The 22,730-nt window shown below is 42.2% G+C and overlaps 1 protein-coding gene and 1 long non-coding RNA gene across 9 annotated transcripts in view; one reads left to right on the top strand and one right to left on the bottom strand.

Moving 5' to 3' along the window:
• The window catches only part of LOC117755210 (neuropilin-2-like), a 90,780-nt gene extending 71,308 nt beyond the window's left edge, over positions 1–19,472 (top strand). Inside the window, exons 14-18 of one of the 4 annotated variants that reach the window (XM_034574796.1) lie at positions 3,921–4,189; positions 4,318–4,414; positions 6,451–6,483; positions 16,071–16,133; positions 17,432–19,472. In XM_034574796.1, coding sequence (XP_034430687.1) covers positions 3,921–4,189; positions 4,318–4,414; positions 6,451–6,483; positions 16,071–16,133; positions 17,432–17,760 — 791 coding nt within the window. In that variant the 3' untranslated portion in view covers positions 17,761–19,472. Of the gene's footprint in view, positions 1–3,920; positions 4,190–4,317; positions 4,415–6,450; positions 6,484–9,565; positions 10,257–16,070; positions 16,134–17,431 lie in introns of those variants that run through there. The other 3 variants (XM_034574798.1, XM_034574799.1, XM_034574797.1) reach the window with 3 other exon arrangements.
• Positions 1–22,730, bottom strand: part of LOC117755214 — a 48,876-nt gene that overhangs the window by 6,609 nt on the left and 19,537 nt on the right. Inside the window, exons 3-4 of one of the 5 annotated variants that reach the window (XR_004612560.1) lie at positions 20,644–20,739; positions 547–577 (exon numbers count right to left, since the gene is read on the bottom strand). This is a non-coding gene — a long non-coding RNA (uncharacterized LOC117755214). Of the gene's footprint in view, positions 1–546; positions 578–12,965; positions 13,097–20,643; positions 20,740–22,730 lie in introns of those variants that run through there. The other 4 variants (XR_004612563.1, XR_004612562.1, XR_004612561.1 and 1 more) reach the window with 4 other exon arrangements.

Raw genomic sequence — 22,730 nt, 5'->3', positions numbered from 1 at the left:
CCTAACCTAGTTTGTTACTTTATTATCTCCTCCTTTTACTCTTGTCCAGTCTCCTCTCTTTCTTTCAGCTTTTTTTATTCACAACTTTCTGTCTGTTCTTGGAGTTTTACTTCTCCTCAGTTCTCTTCACTTCACCTCTGTTTTTTCTTCATTCCTGTACTTTGATCACTTTACTTCATTCTCCTTGTTTGCTGCTTTTCTTTCTTCTTTTTCCTCTATTCTATCCCACATTGCCTCTAATGCCCTACAGTCGTCTCTCTGCTGTCAGTCTTCATCTTCTCATCTCTCCTTGTTGAGAAAGTTCGTACTTTAACAGGGTTTAATATTCCATCTTTCTTATCCCCATTTCTTTCCCACATCAGTAAATTATTTCTGTATTTTCACGTCCTTGTCCTCCTCCATCCTCTCACCCCGTCACCGTGATCACCTCGTTCCCTCCTCATTGACCTCTCGTTTCCTTCGGAGGTGCTTTTTCCACATCTGTCCATCTTTAATAAGACAGCGGAAGGCTGTTTTATCCATTACACACACCTTCCTTTGCACTATGCTCTCTCTCTCTCTCTCTCTTTCTCTCTCTCTCACACACACACACACACACACACACACACACACACACACTCTCTTACTGTATTCAACTTACACACCCATAAGGCACACACACGTAGCCCAGAGCGGTCAGATATGTCAGATGATGGCTTTGACAGAAGTGCTGCCTTAGCTCTTAAGCTCTCCCCGAGGCTCCACACAGACACACACACACACACCTACGCACATCCCTCAAGGTGGGACTGTCCGTGTATTAAACACACACACACACACACACACACACACACACACACACACACACACACACACACACACACACACACATATTTGACCTTGCCATCCACCAAGGTTTTCTCTGTATCTCTTGATGCCTTCCAGTTTATGGTTGACTGAGCAGCTCCTTCATAAACTGTGACATAAGGCGAGGCTCGACTTCACACTGCTGCACAGAGTGTGTGATGTGTGTGTGTACGCGTGGCCGTGTGCATGCCTGCAAACACATTCATATATGCAAGTGCGTGTGTGAGTGTGTGTAATTGACTTAGCAGCGTTCCTGTCTGAGCGTCAGACAGCAACATGACGTTAAGTCTTGTTCTACAGCAACATTAGTGCGGCACCCTGTCAGCTGTCTCCAAATGCAAATCAAATCCCCAGCCCTCATTACTGAAAGCCCCCTATTTTCAGAAGAGAAAATAAGACCCAAACACAGCTCGTAAGTTATTCTTTTGATCTCAGGGAGGGCAGGACTGAAATTCTTTACCCTGTGGAGATTTCCATCGAAGGAAACTCCAGTCTAGTCTACTTACTTGTTGTTGTTAGGAATAGTTTAACATTTAAAAGTTAACATTCAATCATGTAAAACTGTATCAACAGTGTGGTTGTGAATGCTGCCGTTCACCACGTTGAAGCATCTGGCAAAGCTTCGTCTCTTTGTCCGACTTTCAAGTCAACTTTTAGATGTGAATCCAAATTTGTCACTACACACTAACACAGTCAATATTTGATTTTAAGCTATTTATGTAATATTTTCTCAGTCTGTGTTCTGATTGTGGGAAGTGACACTTAGCATCTGCATATCATTATCTCCATGGTCATGTGGTAACCATGCCAACATGTACGCATGTGTATTTTTATCTCTAGCAGTAGCCTGGAGATTTATTGATAACTAACCACCTCTGTCTCCTATAGCGAAATATATATATACAAAAATCTATGCATCCATCCATTATCTCTTCTGCTTATACTATGAGGGTAGCAGGGGAAGCTTGAGCCAATCCCAGCTGCCATTGGGCGGGGGGTGGGGTACATCCTGGACAGGTCACCAGCCAATCACAGGGCCAACATACAGATATATACAATACAATATAATGTGTTTATAGCAGCCTAAACACAACCACTCACAGAACTGAGGATACAAAGAGTATTGTGCAGTGAACTTAAAAACTCAGACAGGAATTGGTTTTCTATATAAATGTACTTAGGAGAAATGTCACAGCTTTTATCTTACGGACGCATTATTAAGATGTAATTGAAGTGAATGCAACATAAAGGCAACTCAGTTCAACGTGGCTTATCTTTGAAATTACGGGACCCTGTTTGCTTTTTTTGTGTAGAAGTTACGAATGAAGACTTTCAGGACACATGACAAACAAAGACTTTGTTGATTGCATAAAGACACAGTGTTTACCGCTATAATCAAAATTGGAAAGAATGCACACAAAGAAATGAAGAAAGTGCACATGAATAAAAACAAAAAAAAGTGAATTTGTACATAATCACACAGAATGACTGACAGATAAACCCAGACACTCATGCGGATATAAACATAAACAAAGATGCCTACAAACGAATTAACACTCATGCAAACAGACTGGAACACACACACACACACTCGCACACATACACAGACGTACACACACTTTCCCTCCCTCCCTCAGAGCCAATTCTACATCCCTGCCTTTCCCTCCCATGGAGAGTTGTTAATTAATTCCCTCCCTTTGTACATTCGCCAAGATCAAACGCGGAGAGACAGAAAAACACTGCAACTTTCTCTAACTGTACTTAATGAGCAACGGTAATTTAGGTCCCCGTTTGCATTGCCTCCCAGTGAAGAAACAGAGCTACCTCAACCCAAATCCATTATTCATTAAGTATGATGTGCTGCAAAATCTCTCCAAGGGTTACTCTGTGTTATAGCGCAGGGAGGATGGATAGATAGATAGATAGATAGAGAGATAGATAGATAGATAGATAGATAGATAGATAGATAGATAGATAGAGAGATAGAGAGAGATAGAGAGTGAGATAGAGACATATTGATAGATTATTAGATATTTATGCATCTCTTCCGTTGTTTTCAGTCTTTACCCTTTCTCCATATTTGCTATTTTTCTCGTTTGCCTCTTCTCTTCTCCTCTTCCCTCCATCCTTACTCTTTTTTCCGCTCTCTCCCCTTATGAGGTGTCACACACAGTGTCTGTCCGTCGATAAAAAGACTATTTGCAGCTCCAGCGAAGCTTTTACTCTCGGGCCGTAATAGACAAACTAGACAAACAGCCAAACACAGCAGCAAGCTAATGATTATGGGCCTGTTTGGGGTGGGGGGGGGGGGGGGGGGGTGGGGGGGGGGGGGGGGGGGGGGGGTTGGGACATTATAGTGCTGCCCTTCGTTCTCCCTCAACTCTCTCGCTCTCTCTTTCTCTTTTAAGTTATGTTCGCCCCCTTTTTTCACTCACTTCTCTTTACCTCCTTTGCTCTCTGTCCATCTTTCCATCCCTTCTTTAGAGTGAGGGTAGGCCTTGTGCACACAAACACACACAGCTACACAGATACACAACACATGCACTAGCATTGGAACTGTATTTCTAATGATGGCTGTGCTGACTAAACAGGGAGAGCAACAGAATGAGGTGTCAGCCTTCAGACTGGTTCTGGGCTTAAGGGGGTTATATGTTTGTGTGCGTATACGTGTGATCATTTGTATCCACAGCCATTAGCGGCCATGATGAAATGGCAGTCGTGTTTGTGGTTAAGCCTCAAACAACAGAGCGACGGTGCTAATGCCCTAAACTCTGAAGAACCACATCCTGCCTTACTACATCATCTTGTTTATCACAGGAGTCGAACTTTTCATCACACAAAACACAAATTGTGTTACTTTTTGTAGGTGTTTTGGGTCCAGACAAGATTTTTGGGTCCCAAAATCTTGTCCCTCGCCTTCAAATTCTTTACATTCACATATAGAATGTGTTCATAAAGATTAAAAGGCCACTTATTCATGTCTTACAACTAATAAGATTGAAATATATTACTGATCTTACAGTAGCAATAAAATAATGTGACACTAACTCTCTGTCTCTTCTTCTCTGTTCCAGATTTTTCAGGGAACTACCTCCACATGGATGCCGGCGCCCACACCCAGCGCAAGCGAGCGCGGCTGCTGAGCCCCGAGGTGGGCCCCGAGCAAGGCCCGCTCTGCCTCCTCTTCTACTACCAACTCCAGGGGGAGGCGCAGGGGAGCCTGAGGGTCCTGCTGAGGGACAACGACCAGGAGGAGACGCTGCTGTGGGCGCTCAAGGGAGACCAGGGGCCACACTGGAGGGAGGGCCGCACCATCCTGCCCCAGAGCCCCAAAGAGTATCAAGTAAGTGTTTTTGTACATTGACTGTATAGTCTTTAGTAAAAATGTTTGTAAAGTATGTATTTTAAATGTTAAAATGGTGTTCAGAAGCTAAGTTATTATGTCCATGTGTCTCTCCTCCTCTCGTCAAGGTGGTGTTTGAAGGTTTTTTCGATCACTCGACCAGAGGCCACATCAGAATAGACAACATCCACATGAGCATCAGCATGGAGCTGGAGCAGTGCACACGTAAGTCCCACAACCCTCGTGTTCACCTGTCCGACCATTTATTGATACGTCAGCCAGCCTCCTCCTCTCTGATCCTCTCACTCCTTAACACCAGGCTATTTATGCCCTGTTTTCACCAGAGACCGGATGAGAGAGAGAGAGAGAGAGAGAAGGGGTGGGGGGGGAAACTGCCTCTCGTTTACACACTAAAAAAAAAAGAAGAAAAAATATATTAAAAAAGAAAGTAGGCCACAAACGGCCTTTGGGCATGGATTCTAATCTATCTTTCATTATATCTGCGTCGCTCTATCTCCTTCAGCCTGTTTTCCCCGACACTAACCACCCCACCCTGCAGTTACTTGATTCCCTGCATTTTGTCTCCGTGTCTCTCTCTCATTCTCTCTCACTTACCTCTCAGTCCTCTCTGGATGAGCGAGCAGAGAAAAAGAAGGTGTCGTTCTGTGATTAGTTGCTTGACAGACTCTGTCTCTCTCTCTCTTGCACTCACATACACACAGATACAAGCTGACCAAAGAGGGAGAACCCACTGGCGTTTCCACTTGTAACCATTATGGTTGTTATTTGAATTAACGTAAAAATGCAGCTTTAAATCTTTTACATTTCCTTGTCTGAACATCATTTTGATTCTGTTTCAGTAGCATAGATAGATATGTAGCATAAAGGCTGGCTGCAGTATAGGCCTCCTCCGTGTTAGTGGAAGGGACATGGAGCAAAAATCAATTCTTCTTAAAGATAGTTTATATCATTTTAGGTAGTTTCTTATCACACTGATGGAGATGTTGGAGTGTTTAATTTTTCTGGGAAATTAGGTTTTACTTATGCTAATGGGTCAAACGCCATGATTGACAGCTGAAACTGTTTGTGTATTAACACTACAGTTTAGACTTCATCTTTATATACTGTCTCTGGTCAATAGCGATAACTAATGACTGTGTTTTATAGGAAACTATCACTATGTTATATGTGACACATCACTGACCCTGTGTGCATTGGGTTCTCAGCGCTTCTCACTATTGCAATATCCTCCATCTTTTCTCAACTCACTGACTCAACCGACTCACTGCAACTTTTATTTCTTGTGCTGCCATCCTCTCTCTTTTTTAATCTCTTTTTTAATCTCCTCGCACTTCATAATAGATGTCGCATCCTCCGGCACATAATAAACAGCAGTAAATTTCAGTGTCTGCTCCCACGACCCCTTCAACTTAACTCCATCTTTACTTTCTATTCAGTCTACCTCTCTTCACCCTGCCCCTCACTCTTGTCACCCCATCTTTCATCGGCCCCCGTCCTAAAGTTACCTGAGGTGATGACAGAGAGACAATAAGACAGAGAGTCATCACAGGAAAGAAAGGAAGACCCAGTGACAAAGCAGAAAGCGAAGAGGAAGAGAAGATGAGAAGTAACAGACAGAATGAGAGAGAGAGAGAGAGATAGAGAGAGAGAGAGAGAGATATTCATGAATAACACTCTGCCTCTCTTCAAAACCTGCCAGCCTCCTCTTTTGTCTTCCCAATAACTGTCACCCGGGAAGATTTATGCACCATCAGACTCAACATCCCAGAACTCGACAAATCTTTATCGACACTCTCGACTAACCTTTGAAAAAAAAAGTGCACTGTGCTGCAATTTTGAAATTCATCTGTATTCCAATGTGGTTCTGTTTACACTCGTTACAAATAAACGTTTATCGCGACGCTTTAATTATAGAATCGTGTCACAGTGCACCGAGATTGAGCAAATCCCAGTGATTATATATTTTACACTGTGTTTTATATTACAAATACTCTACTGAGGTCTGGTGCTCAGACCTGATCCTCTTGGTTTAGTAGAGGTCCGTTTGCGACCGATTGAAACTCGTTCTTTTACACTGATTCATCTCAACATTTATCACAGCATGAGTCAATATCATAGTGGTTCTGATAGCGGCTTATGTCCCCTTAAAATCCTTCCAACTGATATGTCATCCCTTGACCATATCTACCAGTTAGTAGCCATCATCAGTAACACTCCTCCTTTTTTCTTCTGTTTTCCAGAGCCTTTCCCTGCCTTAACTCCTGGAATAAACAGTAAGTTCCACTTCCTGTTCCACTTGTGTCTTCTCAATGTCTGTGCTTCCTGCCTGTTGCTAAGCTCAGCTCGCAGCACTGCACCGGCCCTGAGTTCCCTTGTTATCCTCCAATCCTAAATACTACAAACAGCTACAACCACATTTATTCTACTCTTTTAAACATAATTTCCCAAAGAAATCTTGATATGGTTTCTTATTTATATATATATATACACAAAACACATGTATTTTTGAATGTGTAGGCATGAGTCCCTGCATGCTGGGCTTGGTTATACAGTTGGATCTTGTATCGTGAGGTGTGCCTATGGTGTGCAGAGACCCACAGCAAACGACTCAAACAGTTTTCATTTCAACATAAGGCGACGTAGATGACGTCATCACATGTCGTGACAAAGGAATGAAGGGGGAACCTGTGAGGTCGGGGGTTGAATTGCTCAGAGTGAACCAGGTCGTAGTATCTGCTCCTCAGTTAAATAAAAGTAGTTTAGTTGTTATGACCGTTTCAGAGTAGAGAGCAGGACACTTGCTTCCATCCTGATTTGTTGTCAGCATGTGGTGTAAACTCTCCCTCTCTGTCACCATATAAGGAGCTTCTCCTCTTCTGTCTCTTTACTTTTTACTATTCTTCTTCCCTTTCTCTATTAATCTTCACAAAACAGGATAGGTTATAGGAGTAGTGAATCTGATTTATTTTTTACATTTTCGGTTGCCTTTTTGTTTTGGAATATTTTGTATTTAGTCATTTGTGCCCATGTCGATGTCAATTGCATTTATTGATTGTTTAAGGATGAAATTGTATGGTTACTGCACTTACATTCACATAGGTGCGGCATATAAAGTTTGCTAAAGGTGTGCTTACAATTGTTTGAAAGTGTATTGGTGTGGATGTGTGTGTGTGTGTGTGTGTGTGTGTGTGTGTGTGTCGACGTGTTCCTATTGTGTAAATGGATGAAAGACTCAGAGCAGCACTTGGTTTTGTTCACCACAGTTCAATTCAAGAAGTTTGCACGGGAGGCTTTGTTTATGAAAGGAAGGTTTTCGTATCATCGTCATACTTCAGGTTCAGTTGACTGTGAACTTTTTGAACGAGGTGTAAACTCTAAATTAATTTAGACATTCTTTTGATAACTTGATCATTATTTAATGGTACGAGGCCTCACTTTGACATAACATGAACCTGTTGGGTTTTTTGTATCCATGGCAACTACGTGAGTATTTGCTTCTGGCGGAAATAAGGTGGCTGCAGAAAGATTGTTCATAATACACACACACACACAAAAAAGAGATCAATTTGGCATAAACTTATCTATAGAGAAAATTCACACTTTTATTCTTTGTTAAAAGAAAACAGATTTCCGAAGTGAGAGACCTAGAATGGGAAAAAAAAAATATTAGGCTAATTCAGTGATTCAAAAAGTCAGACTGTCTTGAAAGCCACACTTTGTTTTTTAAATCTCATTTTAGGAATGGCGGTCTTCACAGGTTTTCCTCCACTTCCCTCCTTTCCTCTCCAGAAAAGCAAAGTGCTTTCTGCAGCCCTGAAAATCGTCTGTTTTAATCCACTGGAAGTCTCTCTGTACTCTGAGTGCAGCTTTACAATCAAAGCTCATTTTAAACCCTGAAAGAGTACATCTTTACTTTAAAAAAAAAAAACCCGACAAAATTAAGCTCCCTGCTTTTCTTTGAGGTCTGTATCTCTCTCCCTGCACCTCTCCATCCTCTGTTCTTTCATTATTCTTCTCTTCTCTCTCTCAGTCTCCTTTTCCTCTTTCTTTCTTCCTCACATTCTTCGCTTCATTCCCTCCCTTCTTTCTCCCTGTCTCTGCGTCTTCCGCAACCTGTCTCTCATCGGGTTTCTTTCACAGTGAGTTGACAGAGTATTGAAGTTTCAGACAAACCCCTTTAATGCGGGATTAAAGATATCATGGCAGGATTAGCTCTCTCCCTCCACTCCCCCTCCTACCCGCCCTCTCCCCTCTCTCTTTCCACCACCACTCTCTGTTTCGCTCCGGTCTTTCTTGCAATAATGCCGCCTCTCTTATCCCTTTCTCTACCCCTGTAATTTTCCCTCTTCTCTTTCTCTCTCTCTCTCCATCTCTTCTTCCTCGCCACTCGAGTCCCTTCAATGCGATCTCGCCCTGATAAAATGTAGCTGCGTTCCGCTGAATACAACCACTTAACACTCACCACCCTTTTGTTGGAATCAGCCAGTCACTGCATAATCAAGGCTTTGCATTTCTCTGGTCGAATGTGGACGCATGGCATGAGCCTTTGCGTGTCGGTGTGCAGCTAATGCTTGTGACATTTTGCATCAATCAAGAATACTGTGAGTAGAAAAGTGCTGTAGAATGTGTTTAAAGACAGTTACGTAAATCTGGAAGCAGTTTGCTTCCAGATTTTTTTTGCTTACTGTTGATACAATAATGTTATTTTAGTTGATGACTCTGATATGAGCAAGGAGATCATTTTATTTCACTGCTCCAGTAATTGATTGCACCGTAGTTACTGTTGCTAAGGCTGTCAAGCTTTTCAATTCTCGCACATCATTATGATTTTTATAACGATGTCAGATTTACCACACAAGTATGTCCCTGATTTTAGACAGATGTCCATCAGGTTTGCACCAACTTCTCCAGGCAGATCTTTCAATTAGGTTAATGTTAGCCAGCAACAATAGGTTTTAAATATAATTTTTTATATATACAGTATACACTGCTTACTACTGTATAGGTGCTCAGCCAAACATGCTAACTGTTACCATCAAACAGGTAAATAAACAGTTGGCTTTAGTGCATTTCTTACATGTTTTTTTGTTTTGGAAAGGCAAAAATATTAAACTATCCCTTCCACACTCTTAAAATGTTCAGTATCAGTCTCACTACAGACCCACACACAATTTACCATGTGCAGAAATCTGAAGCTTGACAGACCCGCTGTGCCTAGTCCTGGTCATGATGTGACAATAGCTGCCCGAGGGAAGGGTTTAGTGACAGTTAGACAGTCGACAGCTCTGCTGTGGTCTGCATGCCTGCCTCGCTCGTCCACCGAGCCAACCAGTAATGTGTCCTCCTGCCCTCCAGGGGGTGCCATGTCTGGAATGGAGCCCACAGTAGACTCAGTGGTGGCGCAGCCTGTCCCCGCCTACTGGTACTATGTGCTGGCGGGAGTCGGCGCCATCCTGCTGCTGGTCACTGTGACCGTGGTGGTGATTCTGTGCTGCCACCGGTACCACTGGGCAACCAAGAAGACCAGCAGCAGCGGTCATCACCATTCTGTGATGTACCAGAGCGGCCAACATTCGAATCAGCAAGCTCAACAAAACTGCTACCAGAACCAAAACCTCAGCTATAATCTGATCCACTGCCCCGACCAAAGCCACCTGTACCCGGGCACCGGGCCGAGTCCGGACCCCATGCTCACCATCCGACTGGAGAAGGATGACAGCTATGATTCCCAGTGTTGAGACAACTGGACAGTGGGAATGATTCAGATTTATCGGAGCGCTTTTCTCAAACAAAGTGATGAAAGGGTGTGAACCCTCCCTGAAACGAACGATCGACAGCAGTATTCAGTAAATCGCCGCTCTTCGTTGATGTGAAGCTTCACTGAGGAGACACTAGTTCCTGTTGCGTATGACTGGTCTGACTGACGGACCAGGATGTTGCTAAACGTCCTCGTTGGCTGGAACTGGTAGAATAAGAAAAGTGCAATTTCTGATGCTGAACTTTGTGCGTATGGCTCATTGGGGAGAATGGAGGAAATGACTGACTCTGATGAGGGGCTGATAACAACAACAACAACAACAACAACACAGCGCAACTTTTCTTTTTGCTTCTTCAGCCGCACCACAACCTGAAAAATGAGCTGGAATATGAGCAGAACAACAAAGTCACACTCAGACTGACACGCAGACTGTGGACAAGACGCAGTGTTCAGTGTCAAATCCGTAACAGCTTATTTTTCCTCCTCTGCACCGCTCGGGTCTGCAGCTTGGACACTTGCCTGCCTCCAAATACCTTGTCTGACAGTGAAGGGATTTACACACAGGTACAGGGAGAGAGAGAGAGAGGAGACGGTGCGCGCTGCATCAAAAGAGAAGGCTATTTCTTTGGGACTGAATGAAGCTGCAGTTTATTTGTTCGCTGGCCCTTTGAGGGACTGCGAGTGACACAGATTAAGGGGAGAAAAGGGAGCGGTAGAGGGAGAATTAGTGGCGTCTGTCCAGCTGTGACTGATAGACAGCTGCACACATCCAGCGTGTGTGTGTGTGTGCGCGGCTTCTTTGGTGTGCGAGCGAGGAGTCGGCGCTGTGCCTGCGTTAACGCAAAGAGAAAGATAGGATGAGACAAACACTCACAACACTGCATCAAAACATGCAACACACACACACATACCGTACTCCTCAATACTCCCCAAGCCCCACGTGTCATCCTGAGTGTGTTTGTCATTACATCCTGATATGCCTTTTCTTTTTTAAATGTGCTTTAAAAACGATTACCTCCTCACCTCCAGAACGAGGTCGTGCCTCAGGGTGAGATTAAGACGGTGAACGGACTTCACACAGTTTGTTGGATAATCTGATGCCTGTGTCTGTAAATGATCAAATCAAACATCTTAGTATGTCCTGCATACGTTAGACAAACAATAACACAATGATAGATGATGTTGAGTATCTGAAGGCACGGGTATGTTTTCTATAAGTTTTTTTTTGGGGCCCTTAAACTCTGTTGTAGTTTTCCTTGTCTCTGCACGTGCGAGAAAAATATTTATGTGTTGTGCTCATTCATTACATCTTGAGTGTTATTCTGACAGATCCATACTTTTAAGCAGATTGGTCTGGTAACGTATAAAAAAACATAATTGGTTACCAAATTGCCAGTTTTGCTTCGATTCAACAGGTGAGACCAAACATGCTGTGACAAAAGAGAATCTTACTTATGAAGCTTTTTCAGGAAATAACTCATTCACAGCTCGGTTGTGTTATTGATCACTTTATTCACCACAGTCTGTTAAATACCAGGTTCCATTGCACCAATACTGTCAGACACCTCACGACTTTTCTGATGTGTTTTTATTTTTAAATCACGTGTCGTTCGGATGTTTATATGTTGGCATGAGCCATTGAAAGATTTCACTCCAGTGTAACCTGATGCACTTCTGTCACGTTGTTTTACACATGATTTTTGCAATGTTGAGATTAACATTAGCACTTTTCTTCTTAATGTTCATTTATTGAAGGTTGATTGGTTGACTTGATTATTACGTCATTGAGTATTGTACCAGTGGTGAGTTGAACACCATTTGTTTTTCTTTCTTATCTCAATCACAGTAGGTCTACGTGTATTTTTTGATGTGTAATAGTTCAACTATGTTTATTTTTATACTTACTGACAATTGTTGTAAGGCTGCAGTTTTGTAGATTGTGCTCACTGAGATGATCTTAACAGGTTTTTTGGCTTTTAGTTCGGGGTTAGATCCTCCAGTTGAAGCCATTTCGCAACAGCAAATGTGTGTTTGTCATCTAAAGCATCGTGTTGAATCCATATAGGGCCACAAAGCAAATCAATATGTAAAAAAAAAAAATTATTTATTTCCTTTGTTTTGGATTGAGATGACCTGAAACTTTTATTCCGATCCACGCCTGTGAAATAGTCTGTTTGGTTCTTATTTTCCTGACATCTCAAATCACCATCCTGTGTTTTATGCCACTACCCTCGTATATATATATATATATATATATATATATATATATATATATATATATATCATTTTTGTTCATGCCCAAATCCCACAGCCTTTTTTTTTCCTTTTCATATTGTTCAATCCAAACCCATTGTTTCTATTCTTCTCATACCCTCCGTCGCAAATCTCCGTAGTAAAAAACACACGAGAGAGAAAAGGAGAGAGCTAAATCCCCCGGAGGAAAAAGGGCCCATTAAGCAAGCCCCCTTTTCCCTCCAAACAATGCGTCCAGAGATGGAATGAGATGAAAGAAAAAGGAGGAAAGAAATGCTCTCTACATACTTTCTAAAGATAGATATTTTTTTTTTCTCCCTTTTACTGGGAAGACAAACAGGGAGGCAGGTTGTGAGGTTTTGGAGTGATGGAGGGAGAGGATGGAAGGAGGAGGGCAGGTTGTTTCAAACACAAAAGCAGATGAAAGAGGTCTTTTGGCAGAACAGACTGGGTAATGGAGACACACATAACATGCACTGCACACTTATTTCACACACACACACACACACACACAAACCTGTGTAAGCAGAGAATCTAGATTTTCCAATGCTTTTGCACACTGTACAGTTTCTCCACACTCACTTACTTTATTATATTGTGTCTCATACAATACTCTGTTTTGTACTTTAGTCAACAGGCACTTTACTTTTTTTTGTGCTTGCATATCCATTTTCCCTCCTCCCTGGCACCCTCTCCCTTCCATTTCAATCGACTTGCGTATGATTTACACATTATGTGACTCATTCCAGCAGCCCTCTGCTGTAACCCAATCAATGTGGGTCTGAAAATTCAAATACAGGAATGATATATGACAGTATTTATGTTGTGCTGCCCGTGCACTTTTTCTTTTCCATCCACCCTCTCTCTCTCTCTCTCTCAAACTTTTTGCAAGATTTGGAAAATGTGCTGGCATCTCCTCATGCGGCACTTTTAAATCAAGCCTTCCCTCCCTTCCCTCTCCCTTCCCCATCATAGACTACTTTGAAGCCTTTTAATATTTCTAATTAGTTAATGGAGCTGATTGCGTTCATAAAACCCTGCAGTAAGCATTTCTAGCCCACAGGCCATCGCGCCTTTTTTTTTTCCTCTTTCCTCCTCCTCCTCCTCCTGTTTCCTTGAGAAATATTACGAGTGAAAGCACTAACAGGTCCTTGGGCCCCGACTGGCGCTGCATATGGTGCCAAAGAGCCGTCCGTGTCTTTGCCCGAATAAAAGAGCCCCCTTTTTATACTCTCCTCTTTACTAATTGGAGAGTGGAGATAAAATGGGGCTACGGGGAGTTTTAATCTCCTCTCAGATCCACATGATGATTCTTCTCAGGATCCTCGCCTGAGGGCTTCAAGTCGGGATCATTAGAAAGTGGCCGAGCATCTCTCTTTCTCACTTCTTTTTAAAAATGCTGCTTCTTTCTGCTACCTCTCCGCCTGTGATTGAATGTTTAGTCGAGACCTGCAGTGATTTTCTGTTGACTGTGTATAAGGATAATTTAGAGGGTCTGCAGTGAGACTGTATGGAGGACGGAGGAGAAGACAGATTCGATGCCTTCAAGTTTTACATGTTTAGTCTATGACCTCTATCCAGTGAGACTACAGGGATCAGCTTTATGTGGTTCAGCAGGTTTTTAATTAGTTACAGGAGAATCTGCCTGAACAGTAAATTCAGAATAACAGTTTTTCTTCTCACTAAACAACAGGACAAGATCAATTCATGCAGTAAAACTGTTCATTAAAGACAACGGCCAACTCTGTTTAAGAACATGGTCGTGATCTGCAGGCCGCTCTGGAGTTCTCCTATTGCATGCTTTGATATGCCTGTCTGTCAGTCTGTCTGTCCTTTTGATCGTCCACGTTGGTACAGTTGGTACAGAAGTTCGCTGGGTTTGAATCCCGGCCAAATTTTAAATTGTCTGTACGTGTGAATGTGAGGGTGAATGGTTGTTTGTCTCTGCATGTCGGCCCTGTGACCGGTCCAGCCTGAACCCCCGCCTCTCAGCCGCTACCTGGCAACCCTCAATAATATAGATACTTGGTACAGATGAATGGATGTGTTTGTTCTCGTCTCTCACTTTTCGTTTTCCTCAGTTTTGTTGATGTGAAATCACAGATCTTATAACTTGGTACTGAATTTTGGGGGGAAATCTACCTTGATGATGTCATTTTTTTAAATCAATTGAATGAACTGTTTTTGCTGTTTTTTCTTTGATTTCTTGTTCTTATAATGAAGGTTTTTTTTTTAATTAATCAGAACGATTATTTCTTGTTATGAATGTGTTAAAAGCAAGAAAAGACTGATCATTCTGAAACGTGGCCTCGGCGAGGGATGAATTTGAGTCTGATTTCGTTCAAACTCTACTAGACTATTTTAGTCTCACTCAAACTAAATAAAACCCGGAGTTGAGTGTTTATCTGCTTAAGCCTTCATCCCTGGCTTCAGCCACGTCACTGTTACGTTTAATCGTGTGCACTTTCTCTGCCTGTGTGAAGGAGACGCCTCGACTTAATGATTGTCTTTTTGACTTGCGCTGGATTACAATACTATGCACTTAAAGTAAAAAAATAAATAAGTGGAGAGAAACTCTATCACTGCAGTTGTTGCTTTTTTATTGAAATAAAAAAATTGTCCGTTTGATTTGTTGATCCTATAAAATCATCTTCATTGATTTCAAGGAAGTTACCTCATTTTTAATCAACGTGCAAATATTTCTTATTTCACACGCAGCAGGTGTCATTAAAAGGTATTAATCTGTTGTATTATTCACAGTCTGAAGAGTACTGGAAGTCTCTTTATACACACGGTATAATGTGGTGATGTTAAAATTGTCTCATAGAAAAATGATCCCACCGTACTGAGGAAATGAGTCTCTCTGTATCTTTCTTTCATATCTACCAAATTAGTTTCTCACCTCTTATCTTTTGAATATGGTCTCACTTTATAATGTGTTTTGGGTTCCGTTGCCCCTGCGATAAATGGTTATCAGCTGCCCAGATATTGCTCAGTTCTTTTATTTCTTTTTTTTCATTTCTGGGGACTGTAATAGCAATTTCCTTGAATAAAACTGAATTGAAGCAGAATTGAGCCTCCCGACCCTTCAAAGCCTTGCACCGTGGCCTGCCTCAGAGATATTAAGAGGTGATTTAGCTTGTTGAATTCCATTGACTTGGAATAAAAAAGAAAATGTGTTGTGTGTGGGGGGGGAATGTGAAGGTAATAAAGGTGATATTTTTCTATGAAACTGTCTTTGGTGTGGTCTTGCTTTTCTCTGTGGCTCAGGAGGTGGAGTGGGTTGTTCACTAATCGGATTGCTGATTCCTCCGGTCCATGTGTTGAACCCCCCGAAATTGCCCCCAATATACCATCTGTGTTTGAGTGTGTGTGTGTGATAGAGAAGTGCTGTGTGAATGTGTGTGTAAAGCACTTAAAGTGGTGAAAAGCTCAATACAAACGCAGCTATTCTCTCTCTTCCCTCTTGCAGCTCATTCTCTTGACTCTTTTCATTTCTAAGCAACTAAAAAAAAAGAGCATTGATGCTTATCACATAATGAAACTTGCCGGCTTTATGCAGGTGTAGTAGTGTGGCTGAAATGTTTGGTCATTTCCCCTTGATAGACTGAGCACAGAACAAAATGGCTTATAGGAAATCTTTGGCCTGATCTCTTTTTGAAAGCTTCAACCAGATCACTCGCTCTTTGAGCCGTTTGTGTCGTTTGATTTCCATCTACAAATGTAGCTTGTGTGCTGACAACAGAAGAGATGGAGAGATGCTATCGCGGCGCGCGGACTCCGGAAAAGCTCCAGCTTGACTGGATGGTTGAGATTAATTCTGTTGCTCTCTGTCTGTCTTTTCAACAGACCCCAGGCCCATGGATTTCGGAAAAGATCCTGTTTACAACGGCAAGCACCCAATCAATGGCGGTGAGCTCCTCCTCTCCTTTCCTCGTCTCTCCTCTTCTCCTCTCCTCTCCTCTCCTCTAGACTCCTCCCCGCCTGAAGCTATACTGGCTGCTGTACAAGTCTCACCCCGAGTGCAGTGAAAATTGCTCTTTAAGCTGAGGCATGCCTATGGCGCTTCATTTTACTTGTGATTTTGCAGGGAAAAGCCTGTGGCAACAGTGACAATCTCTGGTGTGTGTGTGTGTGTGTGTGTGTCTGTGAGCAGAGAGGGCTGAAGAGTGTGCTAGAGAGCATTAAAAAGTGTGGGTCTGTGTGTGTGTGTGCATGTGGGCATGATAGTGTGTGCCTCCTCTCCTCCTCTTTCATGTTCCCTGGCAGACAAAGTGAGACAGACAGCTTCCTCCTGGGCACCTAGAAAAACATCTGTCTGTAACAATCACAGTTTACTTCCTGGGTGTGGGGGTGTATCTGTGTGTGAACGTATGTGTGTGTGTGTGTGTGTGTGTGTGTGTGCCCGCAAGCGTGTGTTACTATCCCTTGTTTCTCCCTACCCCCTGACAGGTACAAGAAAAGTACTCAGCCTTTACCTCGCTAAACAAGACTGTTAACCGTCTGTTTACTGCTTTCCTGCGCGCACACGTGTGTGTGTGTGTGTGTGTCTGTGTGCGTGTGTGCGTGTGTTCTCCCATAAAGCAGTCTGAAATGCACTACTTAATTGTTGATTGCTTTGTACATGTGAATACATTCATTAAGTGGATTAACACAACTGCTTACACCAAGTAGATGCACACTCATAACACACACCAGAGAGGACCTTTGCAGTAATTAATTTGATTAGGCCTTTCAAATTTAATGAAGTCAGGAGTAGTCACAGAGTTAACTGTTCTTGAATACATCCGCCATGTCGCACACATTTTTCCCTCTAATACAGCTGAGAGGGAGTCAATGTGACTTTTGAAATAAGACCAAATTCTTCTTATTATGTTTGAAATATTAAATAAGAGCAAGAAAACACACACGTACTCACTTAAAGGGATTGTTCAACCTAAAAATGACAATTCACTCATTATCTACTCACCACCATGCCGATAGAGGAGTGTCCACAAAACACTTTGTAATCCAATACAGTTAAAGTAACTGGGGTAAGAAAAACTTAAAATGCCTCCATCCTGCTCCTTAGACATTCAAATTCGACTTGAAACGGCCTCATGAACACCATTTTAAGCCTAAATTAGCTCTATACATAAACTATACATGAGCTTTAATAAGTATTTCTCATGTATAAACGTGTTTTCTAAAGTTTCCTGTTCTCTCTCCAGAATACCTCTTCCCAGGGTGGCCATCCTCCTTTTCCACCCCCTCCTCCTCTGACATGGACCATCCCTCCGTCACCCTGGTGTCGGACACGGATAAGGACAACGCCTGGCTGTACACGCTGGACCCCATCCTCCTCACCATCATCGTGATGAGCTCCCTGGGCGTCCTGCTGGGCGCCGTTTGTGCCGGGCTGCTCCTCTACTGCACGTGCTCCTACAGCGGGCTCTCCTCGCGCTCCTCCACGACGCTGGAGAACTACAACTTCGAGCTGTACGACGGCATCAAGCATAAAGTCAAGATAAACCAGCAGAGGTGCTGCTCAGAGGCATGAAGAGAGGGAGGAGAACTCTGGAGAAAGATGGGGGAAAGACGTGTTCCATGATCCCTGTTTAGTTCGCGGTTTGGACTAAGAAAACACAAAAAAGAAGCACTACCTGCTATTTCAATCCCCAGAGTCCCCTATCTTGTTACCTCCTCTCTCTGATGTCTAAAGGGGAAACGTTCAACCCAGAATTCCCCCACCTCCTTGTGTGACAGGGGGGAAACTTGTGATCTTGATTTCCCCCTACATACTATGAGGCCTCAACCAGGGGAACATCTGACCCCAGTCCTCCTCTACTTACAGCACCATATCTCCTACGCCTGCAGGAGAGAGCCTGCTCGATTCTAAAAAGCCTGTGAATGAATGAAGGAATGAATACATGAATATGAATGAATATAACCCACAAGCCACTGGAATTAAGCTGCGAACGGAGACGGACCAGAGCACCCGTGACAATCTGGACATTTGGACGACAGATGACAGCACAGTCAAGGGTGAAAATATTTGGTGACGCGCTTCTTGATGAATTTTACCCTCGGCTGGTACTCGGCCGAAGGGCAACTCAAATTTTGAGCTTTTGAATGTGTCCAATTAAGACTCAATCAAAAAAACGTTGGCAAAGACTTCAGCACCAGTGGACCGTTTAACATGGGTACTTTTGACTGAAATCAACACATATCAAGTGAATGCCTACCCCCCCCCACCCCCTAAAGAAGTATAAAAAGATATCAAAACACACAACTCTAATGAATCTAGATTTCTAAAGGTGAAGAAGGAAAAGAGGATGAAAAAGGACATTTTCTTTTGTTTTTCATTTTGGTTTTCCCGAAAAGTTTTCTATATATATATATATGAGTTCTGTGAGTTTCAAACGTCCATTAGCCTGCCGTACGGCACACGCTCGCTCCTTTGTCTGCCCTCGGTCTGCGCTTCGTGAAACCAGTGGCATAGAAGAGTAATGGTGACTGTTTTGTTTTAGACTTGTGTTTGTTTTGGGAGAAAAAAAGGTTCAGAAAAAGTCAGCTTCAGTTCGTAGCCGCCCTGTAGAGCTCTTATGTCATTTTTAGACTTACTTTATCGTTGTGTTGGACTCCATGGTCTTAACTGTTACTTCAGTCCTTTTCTATTTTGGCACATTTTCCATGACAGATTATGAGTCTTTAAGAATAGAGAAAAGGTCAAATAAGGAAGAGGACAGTAAATTAGAGGTTTATCTAAATCTAACATGCTGTTATGGAGTCGTGCTTTAGATTCAGTATTCTAGAGTTTGTCTTTGGTATATATCTATATTTTTTGCTTTCCAGACTGTATGATGCCCAAATGATGGACAGACACTGTGTGAACAAAATGTCAGTGATTGTTTAACTGCAACCTATGGATTGCCAAAGAGCTGTGTATGTGCACAGGGGTCTGAACAAGTGTTAGAAAGAGGCTGGGTGGAAAACAGACTGATCAATCACCCTGCCTTTTATCCACCTCTCTTAATGTCGCCCCGTGAATGAAGGACGCCCCAAAAATGGAAGGAAGGAAGGAAGGAAACAGTGACTAAAGGAGGAGAATGGAAATTGTACCGTCGACTTTCTTGGACACACAATTGAGCCTTAAGCTAACTACAGTATACGCTGTATCGGAGGACAGCCATTGAGGAGGGCCAGTGCTGCTGGAGAGACTGATGAACAGCAGGAGAATCACACACACACACACACACACACACACACACACACACACACACACAAACGGAAAGAAAGAGAGAGAGAGAAAGGAAATGGTTACATCCAGGTAAAGATTCATTATTTGTTTAACTAAAACTACCTAAGTTTATACAGTTGCCTGCTGAGGAGAGAGGACCTAAGAAAATATTGAGAGTAAAATATTGCAAGTGAAAAATATTTCGCTTCAGCTAAAAAAAAAAATTGGGTGAAAACTTAAAGGTGCCCTGTGCAGTTTCTGACCACTAGTAGCGCTGTGGAGCAATGCTTTTCTGAGTGGGTCCCCACCCCCTTCACTCACAGTTTACAGTTGATGAGCCAAGAAGCGAGGCTAATTTTCAGCAATGGAGAGGAATAATTTAAAGACTGCAAGCTAGCAAACAAGGATTTAAACCGTACAGGGTTTCTTCCTATAGATCTTTAAATAAACATAGCTGCAAAATTCAAATTTTCAGGTCATATGTTTCCTTGCAACTTTCAATTGTGGCAAATAAAGCAGACTTGTATGGTCGTGTTTAGTCAACTAAAACTTATTTGTAAAGTTCTCGAAAGATCATGTTTCTAATTAAAAAAGAAAAGTCGATATGGCCAACTGATTTAAAGTGAAAACTTCTGGCATTATACGTGATTGCTTTGTGCATCGGGCCATCCGTCCTGACCTGTAGAGTATTTATGCCAAACTCTCTGTGGCTAATTGAATCACAGTTGCAAATTAGCTCTAGTTGAATTAATGGGAGACTTTTGCTTTATGAGCCTTAATGGCAACACAAAACATGGCAACAAAAAAAAGAGTCAAACAGGTCACACTTGTTGTATCTTTGCCTGGAACCCCCGCTCTTTCTTTTCGTCTTTCTCTCATCTTTCCTCTGCCAAGGGCATGTATGGATACAACCAGGAGGCCTATTGAGATCTTGAGAGGAAGTTGAAAGGTGATCAGAGGAGAGATGGAGGGAGGGAAACAGGGGAGAGAGAGAGAGACGGAAGGTTTTCATGTCCATCTAACTGTGTTTTCATTGGACTTTTTTCCAAGTGCCTTGGAGCTCTCTTATTATGTCTCTCTATCTCTCTCTCTCACTGGTTCTCTCTCGACTCGACTCTCTTTTTTAACAGTAAAGGCAGATCAGTGAATACATTGTGAGACACACAATCATCCACACATAAAAAACACTGCACACATGCACACCTCTCTCTCTCTCTCTCTCTCTCTCTCTCTCTCTCTCTCGATTTTAACTTAGTATTACCTCTTCTGTCTCGATGGATTCTCACACACACACACATTCTACATTGAGACATAACTACGGCACTGGCCAGAAAACTCAAACTGTTGTTTGTAGACTTTGTACAGAAGAATTTCTTTTTTAATGTTATTATTATTATTTAATAAAGGCTAAATAACAAATGATTTTTTGGTTGTGGGTGTTCATTTCATTTAAATATTAAAATGTTGTTAAATTTCACCTCATACTGTTAGAGTGGATTATCTGAGATGTGAAACCAAAGCTCATTATGTGCTCGCACTGTACGGTCCAACTGTCTGAAACCACCTGACTGCTCACAGTGCACGTGGGGTCTGTTCCATTCATTTTGTCTAAGAAGAATAAGTGGAAGTTTGTTTGCTAACGATGCTAACAAGGCCTGCCACGATCATCCTGTGCCGAAATGTCCAAAAAACAAAGGCAAACGTTATGTGCCTGACCGCAAAACTTTCTTTTGAACCTACTCTATCCGTGTCTCAGAGCTTTTTCACTGCTAGTACGCATTAGAATACAAACCATGAAGGATCAAAGATCGTCTTCACTTAATGGAGCCGTGAACATGAGCTTCTAATGAACTCGCACACATGAAAACACACAAACCAAAGTGTCCAGGCCTGCTGGAGATTAATTGGCAGATGGAAGCTGCTGCCTATTTAATTAATTCATCTTAAATGTGCGACGGTAATGATGGTTCAAAAATGGTAACTTGCTTATATTGTGTGTGTGTGTGTGTGTGTGTGTGTGTGTGTGTGTGTGTAAACACTATGACAGCAGCTAATGTGAAATCACAGTAAAAGTGAATTAAGTGAATTATTCCAAGACCCAAATAACCGCAGTACAGACGACACCACTTGCCTTAACCTCTGCTCCACTTTACAGTGTGTCCTAATTGGCTGCAACAGTAAAAAGTAAAATGCTAAAGTTTGGTTCTAGCCCGCTAATTAGCTTAGAGTCAGTGATCTCTCAACATCAGCATTTCTTCACCTCTTTCTTCTTCGTTTTTCTCATCTCTCCTGCCCTCGTTTATTCTCTGCTTCCTCGTCTCAACGTTACACCTCTTCTCAGGAGACTGACCCGGTTCTCACGCTTCCTTTGACACAACAACACCCAGTTATACATGATGGGTGTGCACGCAAGTACAGAGGCATCATTTCTGCGCACGCACGCACGCACACAGACACACACACACACACACACACACACACACACACACACACAGACAGCGAAACACACACATGCACTTCAAGCAGGTCTCTTGTGGTTGGCCTTTGCTGAGAGTGTAACCTACTAACACAGATTTTATCTGCTTAGTAGCATAAATCACTGATCATACAAACACACACACACACACACACACACACACACACACACACACACACACACACACACACACACACACACACACACACACACACACACACACACACACACACACACGGGTGAAGTCATTAATGAAGCACAGATGAGAAATGTCTAGAATCAACATCACCAGTTCTTGATAGCTTCCTGTCATGTTGACTCTCACTGAGTAAAAAAAAGTAAAATCCGCTCTCTAATGTTGAGAATACACAACCAATGTTTAGTAAAGTTACGTTTTCTCAATGTCTTGAATTTATTTATTTAGATTTTGTTAAAACATTATGAGAAAACATGAATTAACCGTGTTAAGACTGTTGATGAAATGCATGAAGAGTTGGCATTTTGGTATAAGGTTGGTTCTAAAGGAAGAACAAAGGTTTGTTAAAATGCAAGAGGGTCACATTATGGCAGAAATATGAAAGAAAAAATGAAGTGGTTATAAGTAACTTACTCTATCGAGATCCTGAGTGTGACGGAGTTGCAGCTGGCTTTGATCTAATATTATACTGGTAAAGATTCTATTCTGAGGTTCAGAATTCTTTGATGACAGATCAGGAAAAGACAATTACATTTTGCTCCTTAAGGAAAATAAATTGTTTCATTTTCTCTTTTCAAGTTTTGAATGTTAGATATGGTTGTTGTCAAAGTTAAACAT

This window comes from Hippoglossus hippoglossus, chromosome 21 (genome assembly GCF_009819705.1).
Source record: "Hippoglossus hippoglossus isolate fHipHip1 chromosome 21, fHipHip1.pri, whole genome shotgun sequence".
NCBI lineage: Eukaryota > Metazoa > Chordata > Actinopteri > Pleuronectiformes > Pleuronectidae > Hippoglossus > Hippoglossus hippoglossus.
Note: the sequence above shows the minus strand (reverse complement) of the source record. Positions and strands in the feature narration are given on the sequence as shown.